Source organism: Ambystoma mexicanum, chromosome 9 (genome assembly GCF_040938575.1).
Source record: "Ambystoma mexicanum isolate Mex_15411 chromosome 9, UKY_AmexF1_1, whole genome shotgun sequence".
In the NCBI taxonomy this organism is placed as follows: Eukaryota; Metazoa; Chordata; class Amphibia; order Caudata; family Ambystomatidae; genus Ambystoma; species Ambystoma mexicanum.
The window spans coordinates 125,377,365-125,399,853 of NC_090931.1; the positions used below are offsets into that span (position 1 = coordinate 125,377,365).

The 22,489-nt window shown below is 44.6% G+C and overlaps 1 protein-coding gene across 2 annotated transcripts in view; it reads right to left on the reverse strand.

Annotated features, from left to right (window-relative positions):
* LOC138487725 (carotenoid-cleaving dioxygenase, mitochondrial-like) overlaps nt 1-22,489 on the reverse strand; it is a 286,226-nt gene that overhangs the window by 142,827 nt on the left and 120,910 nt on the right. Inside the window, exon 2 of one of the 2 annotated variants that reach the window (XM_069614271.1) lies at nt 1,761-1,962. The exons of the other annotated variant lie outside the window; for it this stretch is intronic. Coding sequence (XP_069470372.1) covers nt 1,761-1,962 — 202 coding nt within the window. The remainder of the gene's footprint in view (nt 1-1,760; nt 1,963-22,489) is intronic. 2 annotated transcript variants of the gene reach the window in all.

Below are 22,489 nucleotides of genomic sequence, written 5' to 3' on the forward strand. Positions count from 1 at the left end.
ACTTCAGATGGCCGTGTGTTAGAAGTCGCACCCCAACTCTAAAGAAGTATCTCTGGGGAGAGTGCAGGCGATGAGACCATCTGCTTTTACTGGTCTCAATATGTCTGATATGATCTATTTGTCTAAGCACTCACGTGACATGAGTCATGACGTTACCAAAAGACCAGCCCTGTTTACAGGTAAAACCATTATAAATCTGTAACAGCAGTCAAGACTGGACATCCCCCTTCCTGCTCCGTCTGGCCGTGTCACTTGTCTTTCTGAGCCTGAGCTGCTTCACTCGGAAAAATAAAACCATTGCTTTTCCCTTGCTTCTGATTGTGGAAAGATCGTTGTTATCCGGGGGGTGGTGGGTAAATGGCATTATATCGCCAATGCTTAAAATTTTGGAGGGATTCGTCCCCCTGTCTCCTCCATTTCCTACGCCCAAGGCTGCACAGGCAGTGCAAGCGGCTTGTGGCAAAGGACAATTGACATGAGGAGTTTGTTCTCCCTTCCAAAGCACAGATGATGCCCCTAGGAAGCAATCCATATCTCTGGGATGAATGTTGCTGCCCCAAGACCTGGGCCATTGCCGCTCCATTGCCTAATCTGTCAAAGACGTGGGGCTCAACAACGCACTTGAAGCGCTGTGGCTGGACCAGTTACCAAAACGAACACGTCACTCCAGCCTTATTGGCCCTCCACTGGCTTTGAGAGTAAAAAGAATCCAGTTCAAGGCAGCCCACATCATACATAAAGCTTATGACGCAACCTTCGATCAAGGTGACGTCAGTCATGAGAAGTGACATTATAATGCGTGACATCACATGAAGTGACACTGCAGGCAAGACGTGGCTATGGGTGATGCACTGGCTAGGTCTTTTGCTTGGAGAGGCAGGGTGAAGATACTAGGCACACAGTTTAACCTGCGAGTGGGTGTAGACACAGGTGTAGAGAGTGGGAGCAGTTATAGGGAGTGGCATACCTAGAGGTGGAGCGGGGGCGCAGTTCCCCCCTCTGAAATCCTGTGCCCCCCCACCAAAGGTGAGCAGTGACTGTGTTCTCTATTCGAGGTGTTATTTCTGACACTCATTAAGGCAAAAGTCTGCATATCACACGGCAAATACTCTCCTTTTCTCTCAAAGCTAGCAGTGATCTTGGTATGCATTCTGACATCGGTATGAACATGAGCACGAGCCACTTCTCAGGTGTTCCTGCACAGCGCCCTCCATAGTGTGCATAGCAGCTTGCAGCCCCTCCCATCAGAATGTAGCCATAAAACTGCTAATGATGGGCCATTAGTCACTGAAAAGTTCCTTGCCTGCATTGTGATGAGAGGGAAGGTGCAGCGGGGTGTGGGTAGTTGGTGTGCACAAAAGCCTCTCTGCAGGAGTGCTTGTGACGTCACAGATTACTTTTCATAGGCGGCCCGCCCACTTTTGTTTGTGGCCACACAATAGGCAGTAACTAGCGCTGCACTGTAGCCATTGAGCCTCTGGCATGCTCAAGTGGGAACCTCTTATGGACCGAATTATAAAGGAACACTTGTTGAATTACCACCATTGCATGCAGTACTGATTATGACATTTTAATAGTCGTTAAAAGCCCTAAGTGAAAAATAACTTAATAAACACGATCATAATAAAGGCCTTGGACAGCAGTGAAGTGTCTTTATCTGTCACATCTCCCCACGCTGTGAAGGATCCTCCTTCTTGGCTCTTTCGAGTGATATTAACGATTTATGAGATTTCAACATCCAGGAAAAACATTCTGCTCACTTGTCATTTCCGAACTCGAACTTTCCCGGCCCGTTTCGCAGATGATTGCCCCGGATCCACTTTGGGATGTCCCCCGTAATCTTTGTAGGTATGGGCCGGGGGGTTTCCTTCACACTCTGAAAGAGGGGTGCGATGCACTGAAGACCTCTCTTGTCCGTATATAGCAGTTTCTTCTGCTCCCACTGCATAAGGTTCCTCAGAACTGGGGGCGGAAAACACAGAGACCGGTCATTACAATTAACACATTTTAAGCAACGTGCGTAGCACCCAGCATCAAACGGGCTAACTCAGTGTGATAAAGCACTGGGACCAACATTTCACCAAAGTCACTGGTGTAGTAGACCTGACATCACTGAATCCTTTGAAACCACAATGACATCACAGGATGGGATATGCATAATTTCTGGCACTGAGGAGGCCTGGTTTATTTTAAACCATCTTTATTGTATCAAAGGCACAGCAACTACCCCCCTCCTTCTTCCCTCAGCTATGCAAGCCATCACTTCCAGAGGCGTCGCTAGGAGGGGCTTTTGGGGATATAGCCGCGGGTCGTTTGGTTGTAGCCCCCGGATCGAAGCTTAGGGGCTACAACGAAAAGGCTTGCTAGCTCCGAGTCCCAACAGTCCCGACATTAGCCCTGGATCTTATCCAGAGCTAGCAACATCCCTGTAAATCCGAACCTCTTAATCCCCCATGCCAAAAGTTATGATAACGACTGGTCGATGGACACACTTTGTCTCTGCTAGTTTCTTGGGGCACAATTCGTGGAATTTTTTGCATGGTTCAAAGTGACTTTGCCCTCCTGAAAACAGACTTTGCACTGCTGACACAAACCATGATTCATAGAACTGTGCAAATTATATTTTTGCAGTGCAAAGTCGTGTTGGCAGTGCAAAGTCACTTTTCAGCAGTGCAAAGTCACTTTGAACCGTGTAAAAAATTCCATGAATTGGTCCCTCGGTTTCATGTTTTATTGTTTGTTGCTTAACGCTTAAGGGCCCGATTCATGGAAATGTGCGCAGATATCAAGCAAGGGACGCGCGCCGAGAAGGACACTGCACAGGGCTGCGCGCAGAATAGAAAATGCACACCCGCGTATTGATGCAATTGTTTGTGCAAAGCAACCATATTCACAAGTCGTGGCCAGAACACCCCTGACACGCCCAAACACAAAGCATAAACAACCAGATCAGCTACCTTTGCACCATCCACTGGGTGTGAAATTGACGCACCCTTCAAACAGTATGTGGGTTCCCCCGCAAGTAGACCTGCATCTTGGGGACCCTGCTCAGGGTCCCCCGTAACTGTTCCTGGCACCCTGATAACCTGCATATGAAAAATCGGAACTCGGTCTAAACTCCGAAAATATGCATGCAAACCCCGTAAACCATTCCTGCACCCTGCTACACTGCTTACACGCACCCCAAAGTTACATTAGAAACTTGGTTGAGTACATGCACCCCGTAATCCAACTTGCAACCATACCTTTGCACTGCAAATCCTACATGCAAGTGTACTTACACCTGCTTTTAGGTGGTGGATCATATGAAGGACTTGCGTGGCCATTTCCCATCCGAGAGGTTGTGCAATCGAGTCCATGAATACTGTAGCCTTAGTTTTATGATGCCCACTGATGTTGATCTGCCATTGCTTTAAGGTGCCAGTTGATGTTGACCTCCCCCTTTTTAAGACGCTGGCTGATGTTGACCTGACGCTACTTTAATATGCCTGCTGATGTTGATCTGCCCCCTGTTTTAAGACGTCGTCTGATGTTGATCTAGCCTGCTTTACCATGCCTGCTGATGTTGATCTGCCCCTGCTTTAAGATGCCTACTGATGTTGAAATGGCCTGCTTTACGATGCCCACTGACGTTGTTCTGCCCCTGCTTTAAAATCCATGCAGTTGTTGATCTGCAACCTGCTTTAAGATGCCCAATGATGTTGATCTGGCCTATGCTTTAAAATGCCTGCTGATGTTGACCTGACCCATGCTTTAAGATGCCAGCTGATGTTTATCTGCCCCCTTGTTTAGGATGCCCACTGATGGTGATCTGCCCCCTGCCTTAAGATGCCCACTGATGTTGATCTGCCCCCTGCTTTAAGATGCCCTCTGATGTTGATCTTACCCCTAATGTAAGATGCCCACTGATGTTGAACTGTCCTGCTTTGAGATACCCGCTGATGGTGTTCTGTTGCCCGCTTTGAGATGCCTGCCGATGTTGATCATCCTCCTGCTTTGAGGTGCCCGCTGATGTTGATCTGCCACTTGCTTTAAGATGTCCTCTGATGTTGACCTGGCCTGCTTTAAGATGCCCCCTGATGCTGATCTGGCTTCTGCTGTAAGATCCCTGCTTATGTTGATCTGCCCACTGCATTAAGATGCCTTCTGATGTTGATCTGCCACAACTTTAAGATGCCTGCTGATGTTTATCTGCCCCCTGCTTTAAGATGCCTATTGATGTTGATCTGCATTGATTTAAGGTGCCAGCTGATGTTGATCTGCCACCTGCTTTAAAATTCCAGCTCATTTGTTGTACCCAGTGCCTTAAGAGGCACGCTGATATTGGTCTGTCCTGCTGTATGATGCCAGCTGATGCTGGTCTGGCCTGCTTTACGATTCCCACTGATGTTGATCGGCCATTGCTTTAAGGTGCCATCTGATATTGATCTTCCCTGTTTTAAGACACCAGCTGATGTTGACCTGTCCGTAATTTAATGTGCCTGCTGATGTTGATCTGCCCCTGCTTTAAGATGCCCGCTTATGTTGTTCTGCCCCCTGCTTTAAGAAGTCCTATGATGTTGATCTGTTTTGCTTTAAGATGCCCACTGATGTTGATCTGGCCTGCTTACGATGCCCACTGTTGTTGATCTGCCCCCTGTTTCAAGAAGCCTGCTGATATTGCTATGTCCTGTGCTTTAAGCTACTGCCTGGTGTTATTCTGCCCCCTGCTTTGAGATACCAGCTGATGGTGATCTGCCCTCTGCTTTAAGATTGCCGCTAATGTCGATCTTCCCCTTGCTTTAAGATTGCCGCTAATATTGATCTGCCCCTGCTTTAAGGTGCCAGCTGATGTTGTTCTGCATTGATTTAAGATGCCTGCTGATGTTGATCTGCCCCTGCTTTAAGGTGCCAGCTGATGTTGATCTGCCCCCTGCTTTAAGACTCCCACTCATTTGATCTGCCCTGAGCCTTTGCATGCCCACTGATATTGATCAGCCATTGCTTTAAGACGCCAGCTGATCTTGATCTGCTCCTACTTTAATGCGCCCGCCGATGTTGATCTGCCCCTGCTTCACAATGTCCACTGATGTTGATCTACCCCTTATTTAAGATGCCCACTGACGTTGATCTGGCCTGCTTACGATGCCCACAGTTGTTGATCTGCCCTCTGCTTTAAGATGGCTGCTGTTGTTGATCTGCCACCTGCTTTAAGAAGCCAGCTGATGATGATCTGTTTGTGCTTTAAGACGGCCAGTGATATTGCTCTGTCCCGTGCTTTAAACTACCGTCTGATGTTGATCTGCCCCCTGTTTTAGGATGCTTGCTGATACTGATCTGTTCTGCTTTGAGATGCCCTCTAATGCCTATCTTTCCCTTGCTTTAAGATTGCCGCTAATTTTGATCTGACTCCTGCTTTAAGATGCCCGCTGATGTTGATCTTCCCTTGCTTTAAGATGCCCACTGATGTTGATCTTCCCCTTGCTTTAAGATGTCCTCTGATGTTGATCTGACCCCTACTTGAACATGCCCATTGATGTTGGCCTGTCCTGCTTTTAGATACCCACTGATGGTGATCTGCTACCCGCTTTTTAAATGCCGCCCGATGTTGATCATCCCTCTGCTTTGAGATGCCCGCTTATGTTGATCTGCCACTTGCTTTAAGATGCCCTTTGATGCTGATCTGCCCCCTGCTTTAAGATGCCTGCTGATGTTGATCTGGGAATCGTACAAAAATGTCGCCCTCATTTGTGCACCCCCGCAGTCACTGCGACTTTGGAGGCGCACAAAATACTGACTGCCATTACTGCATCCAAGCAGAGCAGGGGTTGTGGGGGTGTCCCCCGCTCTCCTTGAGTGCAGTAACGTGAGTCGGGAAGTTTGCGGGTGTGTCCCCCGCTTACCATTGTGGTAAGAGGGGGACAACAAAGTAAAAAAAGAAGAAAAAAAAGAAGAAAAAAAAGGAGAAAAGCAGCATTCGGAACAGCTCTGACCCGCGTAAGTGAGAGGAACCAATGCCGCAGGGATAGCAAGGAGTAGGCGGTGCACACAGATGTGTGCGCCGCAAAGGTAAGTGAAGTGGGGGGGGCTCAGTTAACAGAATGTGGGCTGGGGGATGCCTATAAAGTGATCTATTTGACCACTATGCCACGACATAATTGGCGTTGACATTTTCGTCAGCGCAGTTACGGATGGCGCAGTGATCACATAGATTAGTTGATCTGCCTGCCCATTGCATTAAGATGTCTGCTGATGTTGATCTTCCCCATGCTTTAAGATGCCCGATGATGTTGGTCTGCCCCCTGCTTTAAAACGTCCTCCGATGTTGCTTTGCCCCCAGGGCCATCTTAAGCCTTTTTGGGGCCCTGGGCACGGACATTTTAGGGGGCCCCCCTCCACCAAACCAAAGGAAATATGGGATCAAGATTACTGGTCGCGCCCCCCACCGTCACGCTCCCAATAGGCTGATATGCTGTCTCGCAGCATACTAAGCATGTTTACTACTTTTAAGTCCCCTTGCCCTCTTCATTCTTGCTCTAATCAGAATGATAAACAAGTAGCATTTGAAGACCAACATTAGCAGTCTACAAAGGGGTTACTGTTCTAGTACATACAGGATACTTTTTTATCAATAACATTCAGGAAGGTATATGTAGTATTAATGCAGGATCGTATGTAAAAGGTACGTTACCCATAATAGACAGATAACTCAAATTCGCTTCCTCACAGAATACAAAAGTGCTCATGCATGGATAGAGACCACCAATTGAAAGGAAGAAGAACCCTACACATGGCGTAACATGGATAGTGGAGGCAGATTGGAAGCTACCAGGAAGGTGTCTTTATCCAGACAGACTGAGATTAGAAGTGGGATATGGTTTTTAAATAGTGTTGCCATTCGATATCAAAGGAAGAAATGCCTCTGGTGTGTGATACAAATATGCTCACTATTAACACAGTGAAAACATAAATAAGGCTTTTATGAAGATCATACCCTGAGAAGGAAATCACTTGGAAGAGCTGACAATTTTGAAAGGTTTACAGACTGGCAATGATATAATATGATAGGTTATTTATAACGCGCTTAATACCCAATGATTTCTAAGCGCGGGGGATCGAACCTGTGTTGCTCCATGTTGTCTTGCTTCCAAGGCGAGCACGTTGCCCCTGAGCTATATTCCCAAGATTCCATATTGAGAGGTTAGGCAATACAAGATTAAAGCAGATGCCCAGCATCACACATTGGTTAAGGGGTTAAGCTGGGATGTGTGCCAACTCTGCAATGTCTGCATTTGAACACTTTATTTTCCAGTTCATACCATTAACTAAAACAATCTCATTTTTCTTTAAAAAAACAGACTTGGAAAGTACATAAATCATATTACCAAACAGGACCATTTTTAAACACAATATTATAGAAGGGTGTTATGCAAAATGGGAATGATTCTAGCTTCATTCTCTCCATCATCAATGGAAGTATATAAGAACCAGCATGCCAGTCTATGGGATTTAACACATTGGTTTGTCTTTTGTTTTTTAAAGCTTTAAATACTTCCAAAACAATGGCTTGTGACAGTTTCATTTATAAACGTGCATAAAAACCTTTGACTTTTACCAAAAAGTAACCTGTTTTTTGTGTCAAACAAGCAGACCTTAAAATGTGCTTGCCTGAGGCCTGCAACATATGGTCCGCTCTCCAGCAGCATTTAAGAAGGCAAACCTCACAGAAGACAACACAGTAATATAAGATATATTAGATGATTTGACCAGGATCACTGTATCGTACGCTGGCAAATCCAGGATACAAACATGAACACTGTCGTTCCATAGTCCTGAATTTGGATTCTTATTCAACTCTTGGACTAACAGTTTATGCCATCATTGGAGGCTATTGGCTCGATTTTTCAACACCCCATCTGAACAAACCAATTTCTAGACCTTCACCATAGGGATATGTTAGTTTTTATAGCAACCCCTATCTGGTACAGGTACATTGCTAATAATAGCAAATGTTGTTCTGCAAAACTAAGTACATATGCAGTGCAGGTATATAAACTTCAGACATAGGAAAGGCTCAGCCCGCCTTGCTGGAAAGTGATATTCTAATTTTGCATATGAACAACTATCTCGGCAATGGGTGCTTCATACACTGAGCTAACTTCTGAACCATTGTGGCACTCAATTTATCAATATGCATTTCCCTATTGCACATGATCAACATAATTCCCACAAGAAGGACAGAATGCTACAGAGTTGTGCCATAATGAACACACAAACTATGTATACCACAGTGAACAAAGAAAGCAATACATGATGAATTGATCAAGGCAGAATGCACTTGCCAAAGCAGAAAGGCAATGGGTTTAGAACCTCAGCAGCACCCCATAAAATATCCTAACGGGTGCTATTTAAGACAGGTGAACAATGGAATCTTACTTCTTCAGATCAGCTAGCCTTGTGGGGCCCCCTACAAGGTGGGGGCCCTGGGCAAGTGCCCCTTTTGCCCTCCCATAAAAACGTCTCTGTCTGCCCCTGCTTTCAGATGCCCTATGATGTTGACCTGTCAATGCTATAAGATGCCCACTGATGTTGCCCTGCCCCCTGCTTTAAGATGCCCGCTGATGTTGATCTGCCCATTGAATTAAGATGACCTCCGAGGTTGATCTGCCACGGCTTTTAGATGCCTTTTGATGTTTATCGCCCCCCCTGCTTTAAGATGCCTGTTGATGTTGCTCTGCACTGATTTAAGATGACTACTGATATTGGTCTGCCCCCTGCTTTAAGACATCCTCTGATGTTGCTCTGCCCCTGCTTTAAGATACCCGCTGATGTTGACATGCCCATGCTTTAAGATGCCCGCTGATGTTGACCTTCCCCCTGCGTTAAGATGCCTGGTGATGTTGCATCTGTTCCTGATACAATCGAACCCTGGATGCTTCGTTTAGGCCTTTTTATTTTAGATGTTACCATTTATGCAGTTTCTATATCTGTACAATGTTCTGTTGCACTAGTAGGGGGCATTTTAAAACTGTAATGGATAACCTTTCAAGTTTTTAGGTTCCTGTGCTTGATCCGTTGGTTGCATGTTTAAATCACTAAAGAGCCGAGTCAGCCTTTCAACCGTCTGAGTTTGATTAAATGACTGCATCCACATGGACACTCCAATAAGGAGGCATGGAACGTGGTCATACTCTGTCGAGTCAAGCCTCCAATCCCCATGCATTATATCAGCCGCATTCTCGCCCGCCATGTTCACCCTCACCTACTCCTCCTGTCCCTGTATTATGGCTCTGCTCATTCACCAGTCCACTCTATACCCCCAAAGCTGCTCCTGTCCTGGTGTCTCATCTGCGCTGGTTCATGTCTCTGTGGGCTACCGCACGTTGTCTTTACCTGCACACATGGTTCTACGTGTGGGTAAACGGGACAACGGCCCGGGCAGTGGAGTAACTTTGCTGAAAATGTTGGTGGGGACTGTGACATCTAAATGAAAGGGGACCCTGCTGAATGAGTGGGACATAAAGGCGTGCCACAAAGGTTGAGGGAGACAAACACCCTTGTCCATCCTTGTAAAATGACGCCCATGGGCCCGGGTACATTTGGCTGGTAGGACACAGCAGGGTCGGCCTGCTAAATCTCCCAGCTGAGAGAGAAGCAAGCCTTTCATTTACTGGCAGCAGCACAGCGTGGAAAGAGGTAGGGGCAATAGCCAGCCCTGCACAGATTCTTCTGTTCCAAATGATGGAAATCCATTGCTTAATGCATTGCTCCCAGATGTTTTCAAAAAGGATCCCTCCTCCCATCTCTTTGTGAAACTAGGCCTCCTTAAACTACCCTACAATGTTGCCAGTGTGATAATTGCTCCACAGGAAGTAATGATGGGCTTACTTTATTTCAGACTGTTTGTGCTTTCTTAAAGATAATTCTTGGTACACTATCCACATATTCTTTGATATTTTAATCCAATATTAAAAGATAACAATGTCTTTTAAAATAAATGTTGATTCTAAAGTGATTACTGCTGTATTTCGTTATGAAACCCACATTTATATGTTCATCATTAGTTTGCTTTTTCCTATCTTGTAATGTCTGTTCTTATGTTAGTTCACAAGTTTTTCTATTTGATTCCCTTAAACATTTGTCCGTCTATCCTCTCTGTTTGAAACGTGTTCGCAATAAGTTGCATTCTTGTTCAAGTTTAACTTGTTTCTGGCAGTTACGTCGTGCTCTAATATATTCACCTATGGGTATATTGTTAATAGTAGGTGCATGGTGACAACTATTTGCGTTGAAGGTCGAATTCACCTCAGTCTCATTTCTATAGGTCCATGTCTCTAGTTGGCTACCACCTACTTGAATCATTAGATCCAAGAAGTTGATTGTGTTTACGTCGCAGGCTCCTGTGAACTCTATTCTGAAGTCGTTATCATTGATCCTATTTTTAAATTCCTAAATTTGTATTGTTGTACCTTTCCAAATGAAGAAAACATTGTCAATGCATTGTGTCCACAGTATTATCCTACTTGCAAATTCTTTGCCTTTATATACAACTTTATCTTCAAATAATCCCATGAATAGGTTGGCCAGGGTCGGGGTGTATTTAGTACCCATGGACACACCTTTCACCTGCTGATAGTATGTGTTGTCAAATGTAAATATATTATAGTCCAATGTCGTTTGTAGCATCTCTTTAATTATCTCCATTTGTTGGTAAAGTGACGCCGAATTTTCTCTGAAGGAGTATTCGATGGTAGTGATTGCCAATTTGTGTTGAATAGACGTATAAAGGGCCTTTACATCTAGGGTGGCCAGGAGATATTCATTTTTCCATTCAACCGTCTTCAGTTTCTTAATCACACTGGTGGTGTCTTTTAGGTACGATTGTAGTTTACTGGCTCTTAGTCTTAAAACGATATCCAAATATTCTGAGATTCTCTCTGTGGCCCATCCAGTTCCACTGAGGATGGAACGTCCTTCATGAACTTCCTCAAAGGTTTTATGAATCTTCGGGAGGAAGTACATTGTTGGCATTATTGGTTCTTTAATCGTCATGTAACTTTTTTCCTCATCGATATTAGGCCTATTCTGTACCATCCTAACATGTATTCCTCCAAAATCTCTATGATTTCCTTCTGGGGGTTGCTTGCTAGGGTTTTATAGCAGCCTGGTTTGTTCAGGTGATTCTCACCCATTTTCAAATAATCCTTCCTCTCATTATAGCAATATTTCTGCCTTTATCGGCTTCTTTTACTACCACTGACGTGTCAGAGGCTACATTTCTTAGTGGCTGTGATTCCTCACATGTCAGGTTATTCTTTTTTTCCCTATATCTTCTGTTTGATTCTTTTCTGGACATGGTGTGCAGGTCTTCTATAACCGCCTTGTAAAACGTGTCAATCACATTGTCTGGTGGTAGTTGCGGAATAAATGTTGATTTAGGCTTAAGTGTCTTCATTTCCATAGTATCTGGGTTAATGCTTAGCTCCTGTAGTAGGTTCCTGATTTCAAAACCCTCCGATTCTCCTAATGATCTCAAGAGGTAAGTATCTCCAATTTCTTGAATAGATAGGTCACTTCGCTCTATTCGAGCTTGTCTTACAGTAGTATTTGGTGCTTTAGTGGCAAAGTATTTCTTTAATTTCAGTTTGTGAATAAACTTGAAGATTTCAATATGCACTTCCACATCATTAAATCTTGTTGTCGGGGCAAATGAAAATCCCTTGTTCAGGACTGTTCTTTCCTCTTCTGTAATGACTATTTGATAAGTTTAGTACCAAATCCGTTATTTCTTGTTCCTGTTCACCTCTTTCACACTGGCCCTTATGAATCTTTTGTTGAATCTTTCTAGTACTCCTGGGTTTCCTTCGTCCTCTACCCCCCCTCCTTCCTCTCCTCCTGGTGTTAATTGGGTTAATCCTGATGTCGTTGGTAGCTGATAACAGACCTGTTTTTGTGGGAGATTCCTATTTCCCTTTTTATATCTTCTTATTTGATTCATGTAAACCTGAATACTTCTTTCAACCTCCTTAGGCATGTCATTATTAGCACCTTCTAATGTCGTGCTGTCCCCCTCTGATTCTGCATCTGAAGGTCAAGCAGTATTGGCTTTTCACCACTATATTCCTTTGGGACGCGACGAGAAGGAGACCAGTGAATAACCTGGAGTTATAGACAAAAACAAACTGACAAAGCACTTGAACAATCATCCAGGAGTCTCCAAGCAAACCAGTACTAAAGATAAAAGCCCTTCACTTTAAGATACAAATAGATCCTCTCTCGGAAAGTAAATGCTAAAAGGTGTCTGGGATCGGCCGCCAGATGTCTCTAAGTATCTCCCACAATGGTATGTCTCTGGAGGCACCGCGCTCGCTAATACATGGCACCTATCATAGATTCCTTCTAGAGCTTTGAATCCATGGTCTCCCCTATGCAGTTCTCTTGACCAGGTGTTAGGTGTTGTTTTTCAGCATTGTGCAATTAATGTAGTTGTTAGTTTGCTCCAAAAGGAACAGAAATCAGATGTCGTGCCAGTAACTAAATAATTCCCCAAACAATTCTGGTGGTAAAGGCTTCATAACAATTCATCATTACTTTGTATAGGAAAATGTACCTTAAATATATATAAATATATGTCCTAATTTGGGGAGCAAGGGAAAGAAAGCCTTGCGACCGCCAGGAAGATAGTATTCAAAATGTTAAAATGAGGGAGTAAGCAGTAAAGATTGTAAAGTTCATAACATGTAGAAGGTCTTGACATAAATGTGAAAGAATGGAGATGCATCCAAGGGTGCACAGGTGTTAATTTGGTGAGACTACGTTCCTTCATAGTTGAAAAAGGGGGGGTTCCGGATGAAGGAAGGAGTGGGTCATGTGGGTGAAGTGTTAGGAGCGCAAAGGTTGAAGCAGGTGCTGTGCTAGATTTGTGATTGAAGGTTGACAGTGTACCAGTCTTTAGATAGTTTTGTGAAGGGGTTGGATTTGGGTTCTTGTGAGATGAATCTGGTAGTTTGTTCCGTAGGGAGGCTCAATGCTTTTTGTGCCGGGATTTCGGAGGTGTTTAGTCTTACTTGAAGACATGTAAGATTTGATCATATGATACACCCTACCGTGCGCCCACTCTTTGTGAAGTTTCGATTGGATCTTCATTCAATGAAATCTGTGATGGGAAATAGAACGGCCTGGATGTTTGGGATTGTGCCTTTACATGCAATAAGAGGTCAACACTGACAGCAATCAATTTCCTATACCGCTGGCCTCATTACCCCTAATTAAGGAGTAAATGCTAAAGCCTCTTCTCCTGGAATCTGGAATGACGAGTGTTCATCAGGGGATGATTTGGGCAAAGGAGGCTAGTTCTAGGATAGTTACAATGTGTGTTACGTCTTTCTTGGTCAGAGCCTGAAAGCTCAGGACTAGCATTTTGTAGAGGGCCACATCAGTGGCGGCGCAGTTTAGACCTAAATTATATTATATGGGCCCAACTCATGGAAAAGTGTGCATAGATCCTGCAAAGCCTGTGTGCCGAGAACGAACCTGCATGGCCCGTGGCATATAAGAAAATCTGCCACGCATATTCATGGAATTGTCAACACACAGCAACCCCATGCATAGGTCCTGGCCGGAACGCCCACGACACAGCCATGGAAACAGAACTTTGCACACTCCTCGCGCGTGTAGCAACACACCCTGGAAAAACAGGCTGCGTACCCCCCCAACCAGACCAGCACCTTAGTGGGGGTGCATGGCGCCACCCGTAACTATTACCAGCATCCCCTCAACATGCGTACCGCGTATCGTAAAAATCATAATGTTCCAGTACACATGCGTGCGAACCCCCGTAAACTATTCCTATACCCTGCTAGACTGCTTATGAGCACCCCCAAGTGCGATCGGAACCCTGACTGCATGCATGCACTCCTAAATCTGACGCCCAATCGTACATGGGCACAGAGATTACTATGCGCAAGTGTCTGCATGCCTGCCTTTGGGTGGCGGATAGATCGAGTACATTGCCTGGCCATTTCCCTGCTGAGAGGTTGCACGGTTGGATCCATGAATACGTACCGTTGCATGCAATAGTGGCGTGCGATGGACAACCTGCAGGCCATCCCTCGAAACGCCCACATGTTCCCTTGTTCTTTCCTATTTTGCGTATTCTGCCCCCAACCCAGGTCTATGCATAGGCCGTGCCCACGCTCTCTGAGGTGTCTCGCACAAGGCACTCAGCCGCTCGCAGAGACATGCCGTGCCTGCGTGAAGTCCCCGCACAATACAAAAAAGTCTTACGCAGATGATTCCATGAATCAACAAACTGAGTTGCGCGCACGGTTGGCTGTTCAATGTCCCAATTTACTGCGCAAATAATTCCATGAATCAGACACCAAGTCCTTTCCAGTTGGTAGAAATTCACTAGGGTTAAGGCTTCGAAAAATGGGGCCTGATACACACATTTTAGCAAACAAGGAGAGGCCATGACCATCTCCGATTTACACCTGCTATTGTATATCTGACTCACAAGGCTTAAAAGCAAAGGCCATCTGGAGATTCTCATATGCAAATGTGATACACAAAGATTTACTGAGGCCATCTCCTGATTTGCTCCAGTGCACGTGTATAAGTCCAGTCCATGATGTCTGCAAAGAACACCCATTCTGAGTACAACATTACAAATTCTCCACTGATGACCCATCTTCCCGCACATTTTCCCAACAGCCCAGGTGGGAAGCAGGCTCTGTTTATTACAGTTTTTAGTTTGCAATCGGAAAACACAAGCTCAACTCCAATATTAACGAATGACCAAACAGTGATTGTGATCAAACCATTTTAAGTAGTGATATACTATGTACCTAAGACTTCATATAAGTGTGGAACATAACTTAATAGATTGATATAGGCCAGTGGCATACTATGCATCGCGGCTGTATTGATCTGTAGCAATATATTAGGTTTCGTTTAGAGTCTGGAGGAATGTAAATTCTGCCAGCTTTACAATGGTTTTCCGCAGGTGGAAAGTTGGCAGAAAATCCGCTGGTCTCCATGCATTGCAACGGGGAACGGCAGAAACCTGCTGTAAAACTGGTGAAATGCTAACTTTAAATAGGTTTCTTTCACCGGTGGATTTTGGCCACCACCCCCCTCTGAACCCACATATAGGAGGTAACTGATTATGTATATCGGTGGTATCTTCATGGAATACGTGCAGGCATTGATGATCGCTCACTGCAGCCATGCTCTAATGGATTGGATTTTCACTGACTTGGCTTCAACGTGCCTCCCTTTACACTAGCGTATCATGGAATCACTTTCCTTGGACAGGTTTCAGGACACTGCTGAAGATCTTGGGGAGTTGCTTCCTGACTATGTATCATCTACAGAGTTCTGGAGCCTTGACCCCGGCACTCTGACCGATTCGCCTCTCTCTGCCTTTGCTGCTTAAACTTTCATTGGCCGATGGTTAGGGAAAAGCGGATTTGTCGTTCTTAGTTGGAATAGTGAGTAATCAATGTTTTATATACTTGCGGCTAGGAGGAGAACAACTACAGACCACAGAACTGCAGCTGAGGGATCTAACCCTGTTAATGCTGAGTACCTGATTTGCAGCAAGGGATCTAACCCTGTTAATACTGAGTACCTGATTTGCAGCAGAAGGGATCTAACCCTGTGAATATTTGTCCATTTTGGGATGTGACCCAGCTACATATTTTTTGCAACAGGTTTAATTGACCAGGACCGGGAGTGCGCGCCTCACCCACCTTCTTTTTTGTACTGAATGCTATGGGAGTCCCGGGCTCCTGAGGCAGCGCCACGGGGTGACTGTGCCCCACTTTGGAGAATCATAAAGATGGTTCTCTCCCCTCCCCCACATTTGGGAAGGACTTGTGCTTTGGAGGGGTGTCGGTTATTGGTCACCTGAACAGAAAAAAATGTTTTCACTACAGCTACCAGAATCCTTTGAGTCTAATTAAACACACCTGCTCAACAGCCTCCCTGATGATTATTTGAGATAAGAAAGCGCTAGGAGGAGAACAACTACAGACCACAGAACTGCAGCTGAGGGATCTAACCCTGTTAATACTGAGTACCTGATTTGCAGCAAGGGATCTAACCCTGTTAATACTGAGTACCTGATTTGCAGCAGAAGGGATCTAACCCTGTGAATATTTGTCCATTTTGGGATGTGACCCAGCTACATATTTTTTGCAACAGGTTTAATTGACCAGGACCGGGAGTGCGCGCCTCACCCACCTTCTTTTTTGTACAAAATGCTATGGGAGTCCCGGCCTCCAGAGGCAGCGCCACGGGGTGACTGTGCCCCACTTTGGAGAATCATAAAGATGGTTCTCTCCCCTCCCCCAAATTTGGGAAGGACTTGTGCTTTGGAGGGGTGTCGGTTGCTGGTCACCTGAACAGAAAAAAACTTTTTCACTACAGCTACCAGAATCCTTTGAGTCTAATTTGACACACCTGCTTAACAGCCTCCCTGATGATTATTTGAGATAAGAAAGCGCTAGGAGGAGAACAACTACAGACCACAGAACTGCAGCTGAGGGATCTAACCCTGTGAATATTTATCCATTTTGGGATGTGACCCAGCTACTTATTTTTTGCAACAGGTTTAATTGACCAGGACCGGGAGTGCGCGCCTCACCCACCTTCTTTTTTGTACTTAGTGCTAAATGTAATTGACTGCGAGGAGGCACATGCAGTTGTCCTTCCTCTGACAAGAGGCAGTGATGTAAGCACTCATTGACAGAACCCTTGTTCCTCAATCGCTCTCAAGACAGAGATGATATGAGTTCTATTTGTCCATCAAGAATTGAAGGTGATACATTTCATTTACCTGAGCAGGATGACGTTGAAAGAGAGGTGACAGAGTACTAATCTCAAAGTAAGTCATTAAGCAATAAACTCTGAGCTGGGGGGCCATTACCACATCCGGTAATGCCCCTGGGCCATAGCTACATGCCCAATCAAAGCGAGGGCCTTAACGAAGCCCTGAGGCATTACCAAATATGGTAATGGACCCCAGCGAGAGGTTTATTGCTTAATGACTTATTTGAGATTAGTACTCTGTCACCTCTCTTTCAACGTCATCCTGCTCCGGCTGGCCCAAGTAACTGAAATGTATCACCTTCAATTCTTGATGGACAAATATAACTCACATCATCTCTGTCTTGAGAGCGATTGTACCGGGATACTAATAGTGTTTAAGTTGTGAAATGACGGATTTGTTGTTTCACAACTTAAAAAAAAGAAAAAGATGGCCGGGAAGAAGGGACTTCACGTAGTCCATGTTCCCTTTTCATGGAAGCCAATCGGACATTGGAGCTGGACCGGGAACACTACTGTTCCCGGCGCCAGCAACCAACAAGGAGGCGGAATATAAGTGGGTAGGGAGTGGGGGGGGTCAAAATGTGTAGATTAAAGAAGTGTGGGAGCTTTGGATGGGACACATGGGGGCAGGGGAGGAATAAAGGAAGCAAGCATGTTGGCAAGGATTGTCTTGTACCAAATCTGATCACTTAGCTATGATCCGGAAGGGGTAGTTGCGTGTGGTGCCTATGTCGCTCATTCAGCTTCTCTAAGGTTGGGCAAAACATTGTGTTCTATTTTGTCAAAAGCGGTGGAGAGCCAGAATAATATTAGAATTCCATGATCGTTGATGCCTGTGGCCTGCGTCATTGACTTTCATGTTTGAGCTGTAATTGGTAATTATAGAAAAGATTTGGGAATGTCCTTGATTTCTTGGACTCGTCTGTCTATTTTCATTTCTATGACTCTGCAGGCGTATTGTAGTTTTGCAAGAATATGTATGGCTACCACCTTCGACAAGACATAGGTTTCTCCAGAAGAGGGGTCATCACTATCAAGGACAAGGCCATATCAAAGGAAAGAATGATTTCATGGTTGCATGCTTCTGGGCCAGGATCTACCAGTGTATTCACTTGCAAATGTGCGAAGTGATGTAATGTTGGTAGTGATGGTGGTATCTCTCCCACTCCCCAAAAACTCCAGGGGCTATTAGTATGGGCTAGGTTAGCATCAGTTTTGCAGCACTGAAGCATTACACACTGGCGAACGTAGCAACAAAGACAACTGACAACATCTCTTGGTACAACTCTTGGAATGGATGATGGTTAGGGCTAAGAATATCTCCTAGGTTCAGAATAACGACATATGGAGGGCACTCCTTTGCAGTTTCAGGTTCACCAATGTGGTGGAGCGTCCCTGACAAGAGCTGCTATGACACCAAACAATAGTGGAAGGGTGTTTATTGGGATTCTTACAGAGAACTGGTTTGGGATTCTTAAGGTCTTTTGGTCTACTGACTAGAGGGGAAGGTGGCGCTAGGGCCGTCCCTCTCTATCTCAACTTGCCCAACATTTCCCCTACCTCCCTAACCCTAGTTCCAGTTAGTAATAGCGAACAGTGACTTCTGTCTGTCTGTTTGTCTATTTCTAGAGGTGGTTTCCCTCAGTGATGGCTATCTAACTCCCAATGGGCTTTCTAACAGTCCCTCGCCTAGCCCGGCCTAGTGTTCTAAGGGAGTTAGGGTTTAGTGCTTCCTTCCACACGGCTCCAATTGCTCACCACACACACACATAATCTAACCTGTCCCTCACCTACTCTGATGTCCTATGATATTCTCCTCCCCACCAATCTTCTGTGCCTCTGATGTCACACTCCATATTCCTACCTCCACCCTTTAATGCCACTTCTACTCTTACTCCTTATCTCACTACCACCTCCAACCACCACACTATTACTCTCCTTGCTGGTATTTTCTCCTTCGACCTTCCTAATACTCTGCCTCCTTACCACTACTACCTCTCTGCTACTACTACCACCTCTTTGCTCTTACCATTAACCTTACACCACTGCCACCTCTTTACCACCTCTTACTACTACTCCCCCTCTACCACTGCTACCAATTCTCTATTACTAATGCTTCCTTTCACTCTCTAGTCTCATTATCACCCTCCAAAACCACTAGTACTACTTCCATTGCCTCCTACTACCACCTCTCACTCCCACCACTACCACCACTACTGATACCTCTCTCTACAACTTCTACTACCTCTTCTTATGCCTACTCTACTCCTACTACACTCACACAGACTCATCTCTCCAGTAAACTCCACACTCCTTTCACACACCCCTTCTCTGGTCTCTCAGACGTGTTCCTCCGCCTCCTGTATTCACCCAACTAACTCACACCAAACCTCTCCCAAACTCATTCTTAAATACCCCACCTCCTCATAGGATTGGCCACTTAAGCTAGCCAATAACTTGCGTTTCTCCTGATTGTGTGACAGGGGAAGGGCTAAGGAGGCTTCTTAAGGGTTTGTAACCCATGCTCCTTCTCCATGGGGCCTTGATGCATTTCTTCCAAGGAGGGTAAGGTAATTTCTAAAGGACTGTTGTCCCTGGTAAACTGGACCTTCCTAATGGTCCTTTCCCTTGTGGGATAGTGATATGACTTTTAACATCAATATTCCCTGGTGGTTTAGTGGGCTAGTGGAGCTTTTGTCCCAGCCTTTCTTTATCAAATGTCCCTTGTGGTGTAGTGTTTTTGGAATAACCGGGCCCCAGATCCTGCCTCGCCACTTTTGGAGGTTCTTTTTTCTTATGTTCCATGTGGCCTAGTGAAGCTCTAAGGCACGTTGTCTCCAGCAGACTCCATCTGCTGGAGATGTGCTCGCCTTTTTCTGGCTGCGTCATTTCACTGCTGCACGCCAGTGGTCCTTGTGTTACTGGCTCCGCCCCTTCCTTTCTGGCATCATGAGCATCTTGTGGGCCTTTGCTGTGCATGGCCTCCTTTAGCCGTCTGGCTTCTCTGATCTCCTGCTGATGGGGCTCTGGCGTCATCGGCTCTCCTGCCCTGGCATTTCTCTAACTTGTGGTGGAGTCCACTGTGGCCCCACCACCAGCATTCCCAGGTGAGGCAGACACATGCCAAGACCAGTAGAGGTCTTCGTTGAAGGCTCCCTCCCATCCTTGATAGGGCCTGGCCATGTCACCCAAATCTAGAAATATCTATAACTGAGTGTAAAGAAACAGTTTTATAGCTTGAACTATTGCAAATGTATTTGTTTCACACTTGATTGTTCTTATTTTAGAGTATGAAGCCAACCCTAGAATTCGCACATGGATAATCTGAGGTTTTACGATTTTAGGAAAAGAAATGTTCACAGAATGTTGGGGAACAATAGTGTTTTTTGCAATCAACACAGAATGTGTTATCTTACTGTTAAATGTGTGCCAGCTAGCTGGAATTGAACCCTTCAAAATTGGAAATCATGATCCGAAAGCCGCAGCTTTGGAGTAAACGTCTCTGGCCTGCAGCCATGGCCCCTTTCCAATCCAGTCAAATCTGCAAAAGATCCAGGTCTTATCATCAACTAAGATCTCATCTTACATTGCAAGTAAGCTCTGTCACCAGAGCATGCTTCTACTTAGCCAAACATTCGCTTTGTTCTCCTTTTCCTAACAGAGTAATGTCTGTAAACAACATAATCACTTGTGAACTGAAGCATGTCATCTCCAAATTCAACCCCCACTCCCGCTGTAGGCAACCGCTGGATTCAGCTGATGCATGTCAAAAGTGGGGCAAAAGGGCAAAAGAGGCAGAGCTGCAAGGTACAGTCCTCCCTCCTGTCGCACGTCATCACAAAACCAACAAATTCAGGATTAAGGAGAAACTCAAGGGTTGGTTTATTGAGAATGATCTGCAGCCTATGCTTCTTGCTGGTCCGCTCATCTTACACACCTGTGACATGTATTGTGCTAGCAGCATGAAAATAAATGAAATAGATTATGTGTGTATATATATATATATATATATATATATATGTATATATATATATACAGTGAAAAAACGTTGGTAAAGAGACGTTATGGTTAAGTTGCGCTACTAAAAATCTATCAAATTCAGTGAAAAAGGTTTGTTAAAGGGACGTTATGGTTCAGTTGTGCTAAAAGAAAACTATCAAATTTAGTGCAAAAAACTTTTTAAAGGGACGTTACAGTTACTTTGCACTAATAACAAACTATCCATATTATGGTTATTACAAGTAAAACCAAAAAAACCAGAAACTCTGCAGTTATGGTAAGCTAAGCAACCATAACTCGCGCCACCACCTTGCACTGCTAAGACTAACACCCATGACATCACAAATATCATTGATGACATCACTGATGGCATCACATGTGCAGTTACTTTTCATGAAACGTCCCTACAAGGGGTTGTGAGTATCATGTTTGCAAAAAAGTGTGAGGAGTGATTGCGAGATGTATTATGAACTACCTACTTCACTAAAGAATGTACTGATATAAAAAATATTCCATAGCAGTGTTGTTTCTAGTACAGCAACCTACTCATACAGAAACATAGGCACTGCCTGCAGAATGCACCATAGAGGTACAATATTTATAATGTTGCATAGTAAAATGGTGAATGCTTCCGTATCAGACTTTTGAATAATGTGCAAAATGTAATAACTAGCTAATAATGTATCACTTACTACACACTTGTACTGCTACAAACAAAACATAAAGAGACCACAATGCATACAAATCTGTGGCATACAGAGGGAATATAAAGTAACCCAAAGAGAAGCAGTATCATCAGAAACTGTTCATATCCTAAATGGTTGTCGTGATGTACAGAAATTATAGCTGTGTTTTAGGCCTGCTTCTTCCCCTGTGTATATGCATCACAAGATGTGACTGAACCCCAAAGTAAGTACTGTAAGAACATATGAGACGGGACGTCTGCAAATACAGTACCTTTTGAATTTTCTGTTTTGGACTGTCAGTGAAGAAAACCACCTGGCCTAGATATGTCAGTGAACAAAAAAGAAGGCGCCAGACATGTGATGTCATCAGTGATGTCATTAATGATATTTGTGATGTCATCTTGGATGTCATGGGTGTTAGTCTTAGCAGTGCACAGTGGTGGCGCGAGTTAAGGTTGCTTAGCTTACCATAACTGCGAATTTCTAGTTTTTTTCCGGTTTTACTTGTAATAACCATAATATGGATAGGTTGTTTTTAGTGCAAAGTAACTGTAACGTCCCTTTAAAAAAACCTTTTTCACTGAATTTGATAGATTTTTAGTAGCGCAACTTAACCCTAATGTCTCTTTAACAAAGTTTTTTTACTGAATTTCATAGGTTTTTATTAGCGGAACTTAACCATAACGTCCCTTTAACAATGTTTTTTCACTGAATTTCATAGGATTTTACCAGGATACCCTTAATTTGTATAGATGTACCATACAACATATGGAACCCACTGGCCCCATGCTGGTAGCCTGTGGGTCCGCGGACTATGCAACTGTTCGCGGACCTCGGGTAGCATCCAAACTGGCCAAAAGGTCAGAGGTTCTCTTACATTGTTGTACCATGCAGCAAAGACAATGAACATGTAGAAAGAGCAGCACATAAGTGAATTAGAAGGAAAAGTTAAGTAGGTCTACAAACTCTGTACTTGAGAAAGCAACAAAGCA